This window comes from Chionomys nivalis, chromosome 11 (genome assembly GCF_950005125.1).
Source record: "Chionomys nivalis chromosome 11, mChiNiv1.1, whole genome shotgun sequence".
In the NCBI taxonomy this organism is placed as follows: Eukaryota; Metazoa; Chordata; class Mammalia; order Rodentia; family Cricetidae; genus Chionomys; species Chionomys nivalis.
The window spans coordinates 29069111-29087701 of record NC_080096.1 but is presented as its reverse complement, the minus strand read 5'-3'; the positions used below and the strand labels follow the sequence as shown (position 1 = coordinate 29087701).

At 45.8% G+C, this 18591-nt stretch overlaps 1 protein-coding gene across 3 annotated transcripts in view; it reads left to right on the top strand.

Annotated features, from left to right (window-relative positions):
• Positions 1-10754: 10754 nt before the first annotated feature.
• Trit1 (tRNA isopentenyltransferase 1) overlaps positions 10755-18591 on the top strand; it is a 47557-nt gene continuing 39720 nt past the window's right edge. For all 3 annotated transcript variants that reach the window (XR_009058013.1, XM_057785345.1, XM_057785344.1), the window contains exon 1: positions 10755-10938. Coding sequence is in view for 2 of the 3 variants with exons in the window: in XM_057785345.1 (XP_057641328.1) it covers positions 10765-10938 (174 nt within the window). In the remaining variant the exon portion in view is untranslated. The remainder of the gene's footprint in view (positions 10939-18591) is intronic.

Sequence of the window (18591 nt, the reverse complement as noted above, 5' to 3'; positions counted from 1 at the left end):
AACAGAAAAGCTCTTAGCTCCTCAATCTCCAAGGTTTATCACAGCCTGGTAAGTAAGCAACAGCAACAATCGCGGCCGTACTGTACTGCACAGTACTGTACTGGGGCCCAGAGTGTTTTCTTGCCCAAAGTCATACAGTAAAATGAAGTTTACAGGTCCGATCTTTTGTCGAGTGAGTATCCCATCGAACTGCCTCTTTCTGGACTGACTGCCCCTCTGTCACACACCTAGAACCTCAGAAGATATTTCAGAAAAGCTTTTCTTTTCAATTCTCAAAGATTTATTATTTTTGTTTTGTGTGTATAGGTGTTTGCCTGCGTGTATGTCTACACCGGCCTCGGGTCACCAAGCGTTATGAATGATAACAGGATCTCACGTAGCCTAGGTCGGTCTTGAATTCACTATATAGTAAAAAATGACCTTGAACTTCTGACACCCCCTCCTCCACCTCTAGTATGCTAGGATTAAAGGCATATGCTCTTATACTTGGAAAATACGATCTTTCTTAAAACTCCCAATAGCTTCTTTATTTGCTGTGGTGTTAGGAATTTATTTGGTGATGGTGCTAGGAATTGAACGCAGGGCATGGTACATTTGAGGTATATACTCTTCTGAGCCCATTTGTCAGGAGACTGGTTTGAAGGATTACCCACACACACACCTTGAAAGAATCCCTGAGCCTTTCTAGAGTAATAAGGACCCAGGGAGAAAGGCGGCAACGCTAGCTTCTGTGCCGATCTTCATCTCTACGATAACCTAGAGAGCAGGGGCCGGGGGTGGCCCCATTTCACAGAAAAGCAAACTGGACAGTTCGGAGGCAGTAAAGCTGCTCTCTGAACTCACACACAGCACCGTCTGGAGCTACCCAAACTTCAGCTCCTCTGAGTCAGACTGAGAAAGGAAAGGGGGAATAAAGCCGTCTCCTGGGGGGGAAGGGAGGGAGTTTCTGGAATGTGAAGTATTTTAAGCTCTTTCCTAGCTCCTTTCTGCGAACTCCTACCTCCGTCTTTGTCTGTGAATAACTCAGAGTTTATTCCTGGATTTCAGAGACCGGTTGCTACAAATTAGGTTTGCCTCTGAAAGGTATACCTGTAGGACTGCACACCCACCTTGACATGAACACATTAAGGGGCCATGGAAAAGCTACATTCAGGGTAGAAAACAGGTCATCCTTTTTGAACAATAATATGAGCGAGGCTAAGGTGCATGCCATACATGCGTAACTCCGGCTCTAGTTGGCTGTTACAGGGGAACTGAGATGCGTTAGACTCTCCTATTTGATCTGAAGTGGTCATAGGTGCGGCTAAGAGCCGGGTGTTCCAGAATGTTCGCTTTAGAAAAGGAAAGCGATCAGGATGCCTGTAATGATCTGAAAGGTGACAGGCTGGCTGGAGGTGTTTTTTTTTTTTTTTTTTCCTAAGGAGAAGATAGCCAGAGATCATGGATGTTTGAGTGGCTAGCACGGGGAGAGGAAAGTATCTAAATGTGTCAGTTTAAAGTTCCCTTACCGGTGGACATAGCTACTGCAAACTCGGTGGGCGGCCTTTCGTTAATGTCTGTTTATTTAGGATGACGCTGCCAAAGGGATCTACCATATTAATGTTACCATTCTCTTGGCAAGGAAATGTAAGTATGTTCTTAAAGTCTCTAATCAGGTATGCTATTAAACGATGAGGCGCAGGGCCAGGGGTCTACTTGGAGCCTGGCAAATACTGGATTGCCTTTAAACTTGAGGAGATGGTAAGCTAAGGGGCCACTCAGACCCAACAGACCTCAATTCCAAACGTTGGCTCTGCATTTTTCTAGCTGTATGATTGTTGGCAAGTTACTAACCTCGCCTGGCTCCAATTTCCCCAACTATTAAAAGTTTTAAAAAGATAAAAAGAATAACACCTTCCTAATTGGGTTGTTGTGAACAACGGTAACTGTTCAGTAAATGACTGGTATTATCGAAACAATATTAGCAAGCCAATTTAGTGAACTAGAGTTGACTCAAGAGGTTAAGAGCACTGGCTGCTTTTCCAGAGGACCTGGGTTGCATTTCCAGCACCCACATGGCAGCTCACAACTGTCTGTGACTCCAGTTCCAGATTTCCTGGCCTGCACAGGCATCAGACATGCATACCCATGGTACACAGACTACATGCAAACAAAACGCCCAGATACATATTTTTTTAAAAAAACAAGCCACATTTAGACAAGATTAGTCATATTTGAAAGGTGATGGACAGAAGGAATTTTAAAATGAGAAATGTTTCCAGCAGGGGATGGGGAGATGGCTCAGCTGGTAAAGCACATACCCCACAAATGTGGGGCTCTGCGTTCAGTCTTTAGAACCCATTTAAAAGCAAAAGCTGTGTATGGTGGAGTCTGTTTGCAATCCCAGTGCTGGGGAGGTAAAGAAAGGTAGATGGCCAGGAAGCCTAGCCTATCATCAAGTCCCCAGTCCCAGTGAGAGACTCCATCTCAAAACAAAAGGGTGGATGAGCGGTGGTGATGTACGTCTTTAAATCCAGCACTCTGGAGGAGGCAGAGGCAGACGAATCTCTGAGTTTGAGGCCAGCCTGGTCTACAAGAGCTAGTTCCAGGACAGGCTACAAAGGTACGGAGAAACCCTGTCTCAAACAAACAAACAAACAAACAAACAAAACAAAAAAGAAAAGAAAAAGGTGGATGGTGTCTGAGGGGAACTGACCGCTGGCTTTTACACATTCTCAAATGTATCTATCTGTCCTCCTCCTCCCCACAAACACGCACCCCTCCACCTGCGACACATGAAATTTTCACGAATGAGTTCTTAAACTGTAATGCTCACACTGATGTGCTCATGTGATGCTGAGTCATCACGGAAGGAGCATTGAGGGTTTGGTAGCCTGAGATAGGCAGATGAGGAAGGTGAGAGCAAGTCTGGAGACTCTGACTGGCCCCGGGCATCCTGGGTTCATGGTAGGCAGAAGCTGTACCTCTATAAACCTGTTTTAAACCCTCCATTGTAAGACACAGGGCATTGTGGTGCCTTTGGACAGACATAGCAAACTGACCCCATTCAGTTGTTCTGGTTAGACTCTTAATTGGTTTGAGACAAGATCTTACTCAGTAACCTGGGCTAGCCTGGAGCTTACTATTAGACCAAATTGGCCTGGAATTTGTTGTAATCCTCCTGCATCAGTCACCCAATGTGCTAGGATTACAGGTGGGTGTTAATCATGCCTGGTGCTCTTTGAAACTTTTATTTTGAGATAGATCCACCCAAATTGCCCAGGCAGGTAGGTCCCTTGCCATTCTCCTGCCTTAGCCTTCTGAGAAGCTGGAATTGCAGGCCTTGCCTTATCAGGCCTGGCAGAGGCAAATGAATGGTTCTCAAACTTCTGTGTGTCTCCCCACCTCTAAGACTGTCACAGAAGTTCAGGGTCTGGAATTTGTCCTGTGTCTTAGCGTTACTATTGCTGCAACAAAACACCATGTCCAAAAAGCAAGTTGGGGAGGAAAGAGTTTATTTGACCAACACTTCCTATTGCTGTTCATCATTGAAGGAACACAGGACAGGAATTCAAATGGGACAGGAGCCTGGAGACAGGAGCTGATGCAGAGGCCATGGAGGGTGCTGCTTACTGGCTTGCTCCTCTTGGCCTGCTCAGCCTGCTTTCTTTTAGAACCCAGGACCACCAGCCCAGGGATTGACCCCCCCACACACACAGTGGGCTGGGCCCTTCCCCATCAATCACTAATTAAGAAAATGCCTTCCAGCTGGATTTTATGGAGTAATTTTCTCAATTAAGTTTCCTTCCTTTCAGATACTTCTAGTTCGTGTGTCAAGTTGACCTAAGACCAGCCAACACCATACCGCTAACCAGGCAAGCAAGCTGGTGGACTTGGGATGATACTTAGAAGAACATTGGTGCAGGCACTCAGAGAATCATCCGCCATGCAGCGTGCAGTATGTGCAGCTCTGGTTCCTGCTTTCTGCCTGGCTGCCTCAGTTAGGGCGGCAATTGCTGTGGTGAAACACCATAACCAAAAGCAACTTGGGGGGAGAGGGTTTATTTGGATCACACATCATGAGTCACAGACCATTGAGGGAAGCCAAGGGAGGAACTCAAACCAGTCAGGAACCTGGAGGCAGAAGCTGATGCAGAGGCCATGGAGGATGTTGCTTACTGGCTTGCTCAGCTTGCTTTCTTATAGAACCCAGGACCACCAGCCCAGGGTAATACTAGCCACAGAGGCCTGACTGTCCCCCATCAATCACTAACTAAAAAAAAAAAAAAAAAAAAAAAAAAAAATGTTCTCTAGGCTTGACTATAGCTCAATCTTATGGTAGCATTTTTTCAATTGAGGTTCATTCCTCTGAGATGTCTAGTTGACATAAAACTAGCCAGTCACACTATTCAGGAGCCTGGGTCACAGGGTCACAGATGAAGGTTGCAGACTCTGAAAGAGAAGAGAATGTCAGTGGTTATCGCATCGGTAAAGTCCTTGCACAGGTGTTGTGTTTAAGTATACTTGGAGGGGGCCGGGCGGTGGTGGCGCACGCCTTTAATCCCAGCACTTGGGAGGCAGAGGCAGGCGGATCTCTGTGAGTTCGAGACCAGCCTGGTCTACAAGAGCTAGTTCCAGGACAGGCTCCAAAACCACAGAGAAACCCTGTCTCGAAAAACCAAAAAAAAAAAAAAAAAAAAGTATACTTGGAGGGGAAGACGCTCTGGTATCAGGGAATAACTTCAAGAGAACAAATTGGGAAGTCCGCGTCAGATCTAGGCAGAGGGGAGCAATCTGGTCTCGTTTACCAGCCAAGTGCTCTCATTTTGACAAATTAGAGTCAAGCAGATCTCTGAAGGGGTCCTGTCAGAAGCAAACATCCTCCTGAAATTCTCTGAAAGGGAAGTCAGAGCTGGGAATGCTCAGTAGGAGCATTTGCCTAGCACACACAACAAAGTCCTCAGCTTTGTACTAAGCAATGGACACACACATTCACATACAGATCTCTGTCTTAAGCATTGGAGATATATATATATATATATACACACACACACACGTACACACACACCTCTATCCTAAGCAATACACACATACTCGCACATAGACCTTTGTCATAAGCAATGAACACACATACACACACAAACCTCTGTCCTAAGCAATGGACACACACACACACATATATATATATATACACACACATACATAGACTTCTGTCCTAAGCAATGGACACACACACAGACCTCTGTCCTAAGCAATGGACACACACATATATATATACACACACATACACAGACCTCTGTCCTAAGCAATGTATACACGTACACATACACACAGTTTTCTGTCCTGAGCAATGTACACACACACTCACAGAGTCCTCTGTCCTAAGCAATGGACACGCACACTCACAGAGATAGGAAAGTCAAGGGAAGAAACTGAAAATTGATTGTGGTTTGGAGCACAGAAAGACTGAGATGATGAGGTCATCCAAAGTGAAGCTCCCAACAGAAAGCTGGAAATAGTCTTAGAAAGGGCTTGAGGCTGAGGCAGTTGTGTTACCATGAGTTTGAGTACATGAGTCAGAGCTACATAGTAAGACCAAGTCTCAAAAGACAAACCAAAATCCAAAAACTATCTCAATGGTGATGTGGCTCAGCCGGTAAAGATGCTTACTACCAGACCTGATGACCTGAGTTCTATCCTTTGGACCCATAATGTGGATGGAGAGAAACCAACTCTTCCTGCAAGCTGTCCTCTGCCTTACAAACACACACACACACACACACACACACACACACCACCCACGTGCATACATATGCAATGAAAAAAAAAATAAAACATACTACAAAATTTAAAAGGATTTCAACAGCCGGGCGGTGGTGGCGCACGCCTTTAATCCCAGCACTTGGGAGGCAGAGGCAGGCGGATCTCTGTGAGTTCGAGACCAGCCTGGTCTACAAGAGCTAGTTCCAGGACAGGCTCCAAAACCACAGAGAAACCCTGTCTCGAAAAACCAAAAAAAAAAAAAAAGGATTTCAACAGAAGACACAAGCTTGAAACTCACAAAGATATAAAGACGTGTAAGACCCAGAATGTCATCCAAGAGAGAAGAAGAAGGTTGACAAGTAGAGAGAGAGTTTGAAACACCCACGAGATGAGGATGGGCGAGACCCTCTGACAGGTCTTTTTGACTCTCCACCATTTTAACTGTACAGATTTCCTACAAAGCTGAACAGGTTGTCTCTGAGAATATTCTGGTGTGCTCTGGAGTCAATGCTATGGCACAACTTTTAGCAGAACACAAACTCAAGAACAAAGGGAGTATTTCTTTCTTCTTCCCTCGCTTATATTGAGCAATTATGATGTTCCAAATCTTAACTGGTCAATCACCAGTGCCAACTCAAAAAACAATATAACACACTGTGATTACTTAATCCATCTGGACCAAACAGAACCTGTGAGTGTCACCTCGTTTAGCAATAGGATAGTTGCAGGTGTTATCAAGTTAAGAGTCAGACATACTGGATTGGAGCGGTCCTCACTTCAGTAAATGTTATCTCAAGGAGAAGGCACCTCAGACAGATAGAAAGAGGGGAACCAGGTGGTGGTGGTGGTAGAGCACACCTTTAATTCCAGCACTGGGGAGGCAGAGGCAGACAGATCTCTGTAAGTTCGAGGTCAGCCTGGTCTACAGAGCTAGTTCCAGGACAGTCAGTGTTACACACACACACACACACACACACACACACACACACACACACACACAGTGAAACTGGTGAGCCTTGGGTTCAATGAGAGACTGTCTCAAAAAAACAAGATGGAGCATAACTAAGGAAGACACTTGAGTCAGCCTCTGACCTCTGCAGACATTCTTGCACGCTGCACACATGTGTATGTACACCCCCCCATGCACATCCAAACTCTAACAGAGTTGGAGACAATGCAATGAGCACTCATGACATCATCTCCGAGCATGTTTCATCCTGGTGTCTGTCTCTGGTGGGGCTATGCCCTCCCGCCTACATTTGTTTTCTTTTTTTTTTCTTTTTTTAAAGAAGGTGAGAACGGTACAGAGAGATCCAGCCTAATAATATACTTCCCCCAGGGAAACACACACAGTGAAAATTAGGTTCCTGTCCTTTGTATTTCAGAAGGATAGGAAGGAATCACTACTCTCCAAGTAGCCTGGATATTCCTAGAACCGAATTCTTTTTTTAAAGTTATTTTCATGATTTATTTATTTTTATGTGCATTGGTGTTTTGTCTGACTATGTCTGTTGGATCCCCTGGAACTGGAGTTACAGACAGTTGTGAGCTGCTGGGTGGGTGCTGGAAATTGAACCAGGGCCCTCTGGAAGAGCAGCCAGTGCTCCTAACCACTGAGCCATCTCTCCAATCCCTAGAACCTAATTCTTATGTTTCTAACATACTTTTTCTAACTCAACCTATTTTGGCATTTTTGCCTTTAAAACTAAGATTTCTTTTTTGGGGGGGAAGGATAGAGATTAGTACCCAGACCACTTACTTGCTATGAGTCCAGCCTGACCTCAAACTGGTGACAATTCTTTGGTTTCAGACTTCCAAGCACTGGGATTATAGGCATGTGCCACCACCGGCCATTTAAAACTAAGATCTCTGAGAGCCTGCCATGGCGCTCATATTTCTAATGCCAGTGCTTGGGGGGCTGAGGTAGGAGGATGGTGGAGGGTCGTCCTGGGCTAGGTAGAGAGAATCTGCTTCAGAAATAAGCAAACAGAAATAGGATTTCTTAGCTGAGGGTTTAGACTGGTGGCCGAGTGCCTTCCTAGAAAACACGAACCCACTGGGTTTGTTCTCCAGCACCCACACAAGCAAGCAAGCAAACAAAACCCCTCTAGGATTCCTTTGTTTGCAATAGTCTGACATGAAACATGAAATATGTTAGAGGTGGGTTTCTGCAGCGTCCTTTCAGCCCGGGGTATGAACATACACGTTAAGTGACATACATATTCTTTTCTCTTGAACTTCCTTTCAGAACAGAGTGAGTTTCTTCTCCTCTGGTCTCATGGAAGAGAGGGTCAAGCTCTGTACCTGGGAATGAGTACAAACAGCACTTCTGACTCCCCGTGCGCCTTCCTTTATTTCCTCATTACCCTGGCAGTGCTTCCTGTTCAAAGGCTTTATGCTGTTGCTGTCTCAGAAGCACTTATCAACTCCTGGTTATAGACTTCCATTTCCTAGTTTTCCCTTGAACACAATGCCTCTGATTAGAATTTCGAATTACAGGATATCTTTCAGGAACTGTTTTTAGTATAATTCAGAGTTCAGAAGATCACTACAGTAGAACCACAAATAAAAGAAGCGTGTGTGTGTGTGTGTGTGTGGGGGGGGGTGGCTAATGCCCTTGTTTTCTTTCGGTAGGACCAGTGGAGATGCAATGAATGGAGACGGCGCTGTGCCTTTTCTCGCTTCTCCTCATTTGTTTTGGACCACAGGCTCCATTCTGATTTAGGAGTCTCTGCTGCTCAGCATTTCAGTGATAATTCTCCCCATGGTCTACAGGATCCCTGTTCTCCTTGTTTCCATAGCAACAGCCCTGTGTTGCTTGGCTAGAAGCAATTTTCTGCTGCTGTGGTGAAGCCCTATTTTTTTTCATTCCTTTCTCTCCAGTTGCCTTGGTAACCAGCCTCTTCCTCTTCTGGTCTCTTGGTGGTAAATTCCACCCTCCTGTTTATCTCTTTCTCTAGTAACAGCCACCTGGTCGTGACTTGGACAGTGCGAGCCGTCTGTGAGTGAGCGTAGCCTGTCGTCGTCTGGCTGTCATCATGAAACCAGCCTCCCCTTTCTCTTTATGTGCATCATCCCTCTGCCCTGCCATCTTTCTGGTGGTTGTCATGGTAACCATACCCTCTGAAAGTCTCCAGGCAAAGGCTCTACAGTTAACAACCGTCATGTGAGAGTGTCTGCCAATATGTGGCCACACATCTCCATTTTAAACTCAGCCCCAGGCGGGTACCACAAATTAGAGAGAACAAAGCTTTTCATCAAAATAGCCTGGATTGAGTAAAGGAGGTACTAGGGACCCAGAGCTAGTAATAGGAGTTCTCTAAAACAATATATGTCACTACACTGTTTAGCTTAGGTTTGTAAGAGTGGTCATTTTGTCTGAAGAAATTCAAGTAACTGGAAAATATAATGACAGTCACTCTAGACAGGCCAGTCACATGCTGTGGATTGGGGGTGGGGTGGGAACACTATTTTGACACAATCAATTCTGGCTTTACCTGGGAGCTAGACAGAGGCAGCCTCAGAGAAAAAGCATTTATGTCCCCCTCCCCATCCCAAGTGCTGACTGAACCCAGAACCTCACGCTTACTAGGCAGATGCTCTACCATTAACCTGTACCCTCAGACCCCATAAACTGCCTGACTAGACAGAGGTTGGCAGAAGGGGTCCTTAAGGGTCTTCACACATTATTGGAACATTCTCTGCCCTCAGGCTTTTGCTCTTACTTATGTAGGGAGGCAGATGGGGTTGTACAATGATAATAATACAAACTGTTCAACAAATGGTGGCTGTGCCGTGCAGGGCATTTGCAGCAAGCACTTTCCAGACATTATCTCACTTTTTCCTTACGGCAATCCTCAGAGGGACTGAAAGAGAAATCGTTGAGGTTAGGAGGTGAAGTAAGGGACTGCGGGTACACTCCGTGCTAGAGTGCATGGTGGGCATCCAGGGGGCCTGGGTTCAAGTTCCAGACCAAGAGGGAAAAGAGTGATGTTAGCAGAAGGTCGCACAGCGGATGAGTCTCAGAGCTGAGATTTGAATCCAGGTTCATCTGGTTCCACAGGCGTTCATTGTTCATTTTAAACTTCATTTTGAGTGTGTGTGTGTGTGTGTGTGTGTCTGTCTGTCTGTCTGTCTGTGTATGTACACAGAGGTCAGCATCAGTTCTCTCCTTCCACCATGTGGATCCTGGAAATCGAACTCAGGTCATCAGAGTTAGCAGCCAGCACCTTTACCTGCTGTGCCATTTCACTGGACTCCCCTGAGGCTGTTTCTTAAAGGGGTGTGTGAAATCTTTTGAATTTTGTTCATTTTTGGCTATAATTTTTCTTTCCCTCACTTAAATCTGCTTTATTCTGCCCCCCCCCCCGACTTCTTCTATTTTGTGGGTTGTTCACTTGCTTGTTCTTAGCCTACCTCTTGACGGCGCTGCCTATGCCAAGGGAAAGTTGTGTCCTGCTTTCTGATTGTGTCTCAATGACTGTGGAATGACAATATTAGAGCCAAGCCCTTGCCTGACAACTGGACAGATCTGACTTTGAAGAATGCCAGTCTCTGAGCTTAATAGCTCCAACATAAGTAGGTAAGCTGTTTTTCTCTGTGCATTTAATCATTATTGGGTGTCTGTGCTAGGCTCGGAAGATACTGCAATGACCTAGTCAGAATTTGCCCCTTGTTTTTTGTGAAACTAACAGCCTACAGTAGAACTCAGACAATAAACTCGAGGCCAGTTCTGCAGTTTTATACTGGAATTGATGCTATTAAGAAAGCGAATTGGGTGTCTGGACGCAGTGTAGACAGAAATATTTTAGATGGGTTACCATCTCTTTTTTGAGAAAGCAAGTCTTTGGGCTGATCCCGGCTAGTCGAAGGCAGTTACGTCATGAGCCTCCCAAGCTTGGTACCTTTGTCCGGCAGTTTCCTCCTCCTTTGCACCCTCCCTTCAGAGCCGGAGATCCGCGCCGGCGCACTGACTGTTGCCATGGGGACAGCTGCTTCGGCGCACGCGCAGTTCTCTTCAAGATGGCGGCGGCTGCGGCTGCACGAGCAGTTCCTGTGAGCGCAGGATTCCGGGGCCTGAAGCGAACATTGCCACTTGTAGTGATTCTCGGGGCCACTGGCACTGGCAAGTCCACCCTGGCTGTGCAGCTAGGCCAGCGGTTCGGCGGCGAGATCGTCAGCGCAGACTCCATGCAGGTATGGCAGCGTGCTTGGCCCAGGGCCTGGGAACCATGGAGGTCGCGTGCGGGCCTCTGGACTCATCGACACCCTGTCGCGTGGCTGCAGTGGGTGAACCCCGGGGCTTGTGGGGATGCGGATGAAAAGAACCCACACCTGCTAGAAACCCAAACCCACCCAATGGCAGACAGTGCCGACTGTATCTTGTGATCACTTCTCAGGCCATTACTGTTTCACAGATATTACCAATAGTTTTGTTTGTGGATAAAAATGTTGGGGCTTGGGAGGGTGAAGTGGCTTTGTGCGTGGCACATTGCAAGTACGCGGAGGAGAGGTATTTGAACGTGTAAGGTTGACATGTATCCGACAAATTTCAAGAAATGAAAATTATTCCGGAACTTTTGCCATAATCTTAATTCTAGCCCGGTGAGACCAAGATAAATCAGATGCCACCTGTGAGTGGGCAGCGGACTAGGCAGGCGACCCGGATTGCAGTCAGAGGCAGCCATTGGGGCTGCGTGACTTCAGATTAGCAGTGCCCTTTATTTGAACATTACTTTCTTGGTAAAGTGGAGGAAATGTCCTTCAGTCACGAGGCTGCAGTGATTGAGGTGTTTGAGTGTGACACGGGCGAGCCAGGGTGGCCAGCTCTGAAAAAGGTCAACAATTGTGGTAAATGTCTCCTGGAGCCGAGGATTTTTTTCTTGACCCTTTTGTCCTCTTTGAGATAAGACATGCAGAAGGGATGTCGTACTCATCTCCCGTGGAAGCATTCTAGGTGACATCTTGGGGGAAGGATTACAAAAGCCATTAGGCGTGTTTAAAGGTTCAACAACTTACACAGTCACTGAACCTAAACCGGTGGGCACTAATCAAAAAGGGTGCTTCTTTACCCCAGTCCACCTCCTAAGGTTCCTGGCGTGGCTTCTACCCTCATTGTTTCGCTAAGACCAGCGATGCTAAAGTGGTAGATAACGCAGCAACTCGTGTCGCTTGCAGCATGTTTTGTGCCGGCTTTGCGGGGACAGAATTTAGCTTGAATCTCAGCCTTAGTTTCCCCAACTTTGGGCTGACTTGAATAAAGATGCATTTTCTTCTTTTTCTGTAAAATAGGAAGAATAGCAATAACAGCATTGGGATGATTATGAAGTACAATATATGAAGCATTTGATACAACTTAGTGTTAAAAAATATGGTAATAGTGAAAAAATGTGACCGCCATTATTTTTTGTGTGTCCTTATATTGGAGAGTGGTAGTCTGGGTAGACATGACCCAAGGCAGAGCTAAGAAGTGGACAGGGCTATTTCCAGAGCATTTGTACGTGGGCAGGTTCAGGAGAATGGACTACAAGTGCTGGATTTCATGGTAAACTATTACATGTTATGGAATTCTTGAGAAATCACTGAAGGTCGGGGAGAGTCTCTAAAGAAGGGCCGAGGCTGGGGAGGCAGCTCAGTCAGCGAAGTGTCTGCTACACAGGTGTGAGGACCCGAGTTCAGATCTCCAGGACTCCTGTGAAGAAGCCGACCCTAGCATGGGGGGCTGTAAGACTGCAGGATCCCCAGAGCTCACTGGCAAGCTAGTTCAGTCAACTGGTGAGTGCTGGATTCAGTGAGAAACCCCGTCTCAAAACATAAGGTGGAGAGCAGTTGAGGAGGACGCCTGACATTGACCTCTCTGGCCTCTACCTGCATTTCTGTACGTATACATGCATGCATACACACATGCACACACAAATTCAAAAAATAAGAATGCATAAGTAAATATGAATTTTAAAGAAGAGCCTGAAGTTGGACAAGGTGGCATACATCTTTGATCTTGGCAAATCGAGGCATGAGAAATCGAGGCCTGAGAACTGCCGTAAGTTGGAGGTCAACCTGATATACATAGGAAGTTCCAGGCCAGCCAGGGCTACATAGTGAGACCTTGTCGGTCTATAAGAGCTAGTTCCAGGACAGGCTCCAAAGCTACAGAGAAACCCTGTCTTGAAAAAAAAATTAAAAAAAAAAAAGATTAAGGTTTGAAAAATAGGAAAATGTTACAGAGAAACCTTGTTTCAAAAAAAAAAAAAAAAAAAGAAGAAGAAAAGAAAAATGGAAAGGTATGTAACAGGAAGTAACCCAAAAGAAGGCTAAGACTGAGTGTCAGTGGGGTAGTGGGAAGACTTCAGTAGGGCGGGGTCATAGAGTCTTCTGCCCTGGGAGATGAGGACGGGGTCAGAGCAGTCTGTTAGGAACACTGGTCTGTGAGCAGTGCATAGTGGTTGGGAAGGGCCTCTGAAGGAATTCAAGTGGTCTGAATTCTAGTCCTGAGCCCTGCACCTTGGAGACTTGATTGCTGAGGGCTTCAGTGAGATGGAGCCACACTATGCTAAGAACCATTCCAGGCCTTGTGTTCTGTAGTTCTGGGCTGGTAAAGCCTGAGTGGAGATGGGCCAGTTGAGGCACAAAGAATGAACCTCGTGTGGTGCAGGATTCAGGAGTTGGGGGCCTGGGAGCGTGACCAAGCCCCAAGTCAGGAAGAGTTTGCAGGGCATCCAAGGTCAAGTCTGTTCGTGGCTGTTTGAGGAGTGTTGTAGACAGGACTCTTGGGTTTGAGCCTCCAGCGATTTCGTATGCATCCAGCGTGTTGCGTTTCTTTGTTCAGACTGTTCTCAGAATCATCCCTCATCTGTCAGACCACTCCCTGTCAAACACGCTTTACGTAATTTTTCTTGGTTGTTTGTTTCGTTGTTTTCTTGAGATGGGAGCTTCCTCTGTAGCCCAGTCAGGCTTCACACTAGTAGCAGTCAGCTTCAGCCTCTGGAGCACTGGCGTTAGAGGCACGAGCCTCCACGCCTGGCTAATCATTTTAACTTCTGTTAAGTTTTAAGTAATTGAGGGGTTGTGGGGTTGGAGACGGGGTGCTCTCTGTAGTGACTGTAGTCTCAGCAATGGTTATTTATACGTAGCTGTGTTATCTAAGGGCCGGTCAGAGTTCTTGGTTTTACACTGCCCTGTAAATCGCTCACAATGTGGTAGACCTTTCGTTTATTACAAAATAGTTCATTAAAATGGTACTTTTTTTCTTGTGGTGTTAAGAATTAAACCTAGGGCATGCTAGGACAGTTTATAACCATTTAGCTACACTCCTAGCTCCAAATAGCACATCTTTTGTGTGTGTGCTTGTGTATGTGTGGGCGCCTGTGCACATGTGCACATGCGTGTGGCGCCAGAGGGCAACCTTTGTGTCGTCGCTAGGTGCTCTTCACCGTTTTGTTTGTTTCTGAGCTAGTCTGTCTCAGAACTCTACCACATTCTCATCTCCCGCTCCCCTGGGTCCTTCCAGTGCTGACCTTCAACATTCACGCCACCCCCCCCCTTTTTTTTTTTAAATAGCTCGCTGTGTGCATTTAGTGCTGCCCGCAAGGGCATCCTATCAGTGGCCACAACCCCAAATTACTTCCCTCCCTCAGCCGCCATCACTTGCCAATATCACCTCAGCTAGGGTCGGAACTTCGTGAGTTTCTCCTCCATCCACACTGGAATTTTGACAGCATGTGTAGGTGAGCACAGGTTCTGTGAGGCCGTGAGCGCAGCAGCCATGCCGTCATGCTCAGAAGACAGCACTGTAGCCTTCTGCACCATCCGGTTCTTCCTTCTCTCTCTGTCTCTCTGTCTCTCGTTTTCCTTTTATGTGAGTGAGTGTTTTGCTTGCATGTATGTCTGCACACTACATGCATGCAGTGTCTGTGGAGGCCAGAAGGAATTAGATCTCTTGAAACTGGAGTTACAGATAGTTGTGAGCCACCCACCTCATGGGTGCTGGAAATCGAACCTGGGTCCTCTGAAAGAGCAGCAGTGTTCTTAACCTGAACCACGCCTATCAGCCCTGTCCTTCAGCCCCGCCCCTTCAGTGCCCCCTGGGCTTTGTGGGGCTTGATACAGATGGCTTGTTTAGAGCTGAATAGTTGACAGTTACTTTGAACCCATCGACCAGTTAGTTACTCATGAGTCTGTGCCCTGACTCCTGCCCGCTGCGAAGAGTGACCCTGACCAAGCTCGAGAAAGCACTAGCTGTGGAGTGACTTGGCTGGCGCACAGTGCTGGGCTGAAAGGTGAATTTCTCAGACCCTCTGATTCTAGCAGGGTCCATTCGGTGCTGAGTAGGAGGCGCAAGTGGGTTCTGTGTGTAGGGAAGGGGAGGCTTTAGGTCCTTTGCCGGTGGTTCTCTCAAACCCGTGTATTCCTCCCACTGTGGCCTCTTCTGGTTCTTGGGTGCATACAGGCACATTCAGAATTGTATGTTTGTGACTAGAACATGAGGATTAAATTTCCTTTATCCTTGAGGGTTATTAATATATGAGAAACATAGAATATTTTTGATCTTTTTGAGCTGTGTTTAATTTTAGACTGTTTAATTTTGGATGTTCATAACATTTCCTCTTGGTCCCAGTTGAAGAAGACTGATCTTTGATTTTTTTACTTTTAAGTGCAAATATGCGATAAAATACTCATGTCCTATTGCCTGAGTGTGCAGAGTTACACCCAGTTCTGCTTTCTGTCTTTGCCCACTATTGTGCTCTGTTACAACTAGAGCGCATTTTCTAGCCAGTGAAAGGAGGGGATGCTTTTTGTTGCTGTTGTTTTGTTTTTTTGAAATAGGGTTTCCTCCCAGTGTAGCCCAGGTTGGACCCGAACTCACAGTCCTTTTGTACAGCTTCTCAAGTAGAAATACTATTTTAAAAAAGATTTATTTTATGTACGTAAATTTTCTTTTATGTAATGCATAAATGTATGTTTATTTTATGTATGTTTGTTTACATATATGTATTGTAGAGGCCAGGGGAGGGCATAGGATCCTCTGGAACTGGAATATAGATGACTGTTAGCCACCATTTGGGTGCTGGGAACTGAACTTGGGTCCTCTGCTAGAGCAAGAGCGCTTAACCTTTCAGCCAGCTCTCCAACCCCTAGGGATAATTTTCAGTGCTTTCACAGAATATAGTTTATAAATATGTAAACAAAATGTCTTTTTGAAGAGAAGGTCTCAAGGAGCACGTCAAACTGAGTGTGTAACTGGAGAGCCAAGAGAATGATATTGAATTCCTATTCCTGCTCCTAAATGTTGGGGTTGTGGGTATGTGCTACTACATTCTCTCTCTCTCTCTCTCTCTCTCTCTCTCTCTCTCTCTCTCTCTCTCTCTCTCCCCCTCTCCCCCTCTCCCCCTCTCTCCCTCTCCCCCTCTCCAACCCTATCCCCATCCCCATCTCTATCTCTTATCTCTATCCCTCCCTCCCTTTGTGATTTTTCAAGAGAGGGTTTCTCTGTGTAGATCTGGCTGTCCTGGAGTTCCCTCTGTAGACCAGCCTGGCCTCAAACTCAGAGATCCGATGCCTCTGCCTCCTGAATGCTGGGATTACAGGCATGCGCTACCATTGCTGTGGCTTTATACTTTCTAAAAAATTTTAAATTATTCTTATGATTTTATGTGTATGGGTGTTTTATCTGCATGCATCTTTGTTTATCACTTGCTTGTCTGGTACCTGTGGAGAGCAGAAGAGGGCATTAGATCCCCTAGGACTGGAGTAACAGGTGGTTCTGAGCCACCATGTGGGTACTGAGAATCAAGGCTAGGTCCTCTGGAAGACCAGCCAGAGCTCTTAATCACTGAGCCATCTCTCCAACTCCTAGATTTTATACTCTGGAAATTAAAAAAAAATTATTTTCAATTTATATGTAATAATTGTTTGTGTGAATGCTTCCTATATGGGATGGCTGTGGGAGCAAGAAGGTATCAGATTCCCCAGAGCTGGAGTTCTAGGTGGTTGTGAGTTGCCATATGGTGCTGAGAACGGAACTCATCTTCTGCTAGAGCAGTACATCTTAACAGTGTGCCATCTCTCGAGTCCCTTGAACCTCTTTTATATCTTCCCTGTAAGTAACATAAAGTAGATATATTTAACAGTTCAGGAACTGTGCCCAAGACCTGTAGATCTGTTACTGAGCATAGTTCTCTGCTTTACATGTTGGATTTTCCTCTTTAGATGAGGCAAGGGCTGTAGGATTCAGTCACAGGGAATGAACGCTCTCAGTCATCCCTCACGGGAGTATGCTAAATTTTAATCAGGATCTAAAATGCACCTTAAGATTCATAATGTGAAGCCTGACTAGGCAGTATACAAACTGTAACAGCACTTGGGAAGCAGAAGCAGAAAGACCAGAAATTCAAGTCATTCCCAGCAATATAGTGAGTTTGAGGCCAGGACTGCATGAGATCCTTCCTGTCTCAGAGAACGACAGGGCTGTTGAGATGGTTCAGCAATGGTGCTTGTTGCTAAGTTTGATGACCTGAGGTTGATCCCTGGCACCAGCATGTGGTAGGAGAGAGCTGACTTCTAAAAGTTGTTCTAAAAACCCATACAGATTCTGTGGCACAGTGCACTCTCCTTCCCCATGAGTAGAGGTTTGGGTTTTTTTTTTTTTTCCTTTGGTTTTTCGAGACCTGGCTGTCTTGGTACTCACTCTGTACACCAGGCTGACCTTGAACTCAGAGATACACCTGCCTCTGCCTCCCAAGAGCTGGAATTAAAGGTGTGCATCACCACCACCTGGTTAGTAGAGGTTTTTTTTTCTTACCAAAAAAAGAGATTCATCATGTAGATCATGGTGATGTACGTCAGATGGAATATTGAGCGGACTAGTGGTCACTGGATGTGTTCTTAGGGACTTAAGCTTGGTATAGCCAAAAAAATAGAATTTAGCATCAAGTTGGTACCCAAGATGGATGTTTATTCAGACAGAGGAGAAACTCAGTCTGTGGGGAGCCCAGACAGTGCTGGAAACCTTGTTAACAGCCGTAGATGAAAGCGAGATGAGTGGAGAGTGATAATTAGAAAGGCTTTTCAAGTTTCCAAGTAGAGTTTTAATTTATTTTTATTTGTTTATGTTTTCAGATGGGGTCTGTTGTATTGTCCAGGCTGGTATTAAATTCATGGGCTCAAGTGATCTTTCACCTCAGCCTCCCAAGTAGCTGGACTATAGTCCCTGTGATTATTATTTTTGCATTTTCATATTCCATCTAGATGTGCTCCTTGGATGTTTATGTTCAGAAATGTGCCAGTAACTAAATGAAATTTAAATAGTGTCTCGTGTAAGTACAGATTGGCATGCATACGTGCCCACATACACACACACAGATTGATGCCAGGCATCTTTCTTTGTGACTTTCCAGATTTTTGTTTTGTTTCGAGACAGGGTTTCTCTGTGTAGCCAAGGCTGTCCTGGAACTCTGTGGACCAGGCTGGCCTTGAACTTAGAGATCTTCCAAGTGCTGGGATTAAAGGTGTGTGCCACCACCGCCTGACCCACGGAGACCTTTTACAAGCAACTTTTCTAGGGAAGACTTTGTTTTGATACGCATTGAATAAATATTTTAATAGCACAGCTTATGCCATTAAATACTTGTACTTGAGCTGAGGCAGGAGGATTCCCATGAGTATGAAGCCAGCCTGGGGAGAAAGAAGGGAGTGCTGAAGTTCAGCCCTGAGGTAATAGCAGCATACTGCTAAGGGTTACAGGTCTGAAGTGGGCGTTTGTCCTGAGAGCCTGATGAGCAATGACTTGAGCCTCGCTCTGCTTTAGGCCTGAGGTTTGTGGACTGAGGTGTCAGAGCGATTCTTTGAGGATCA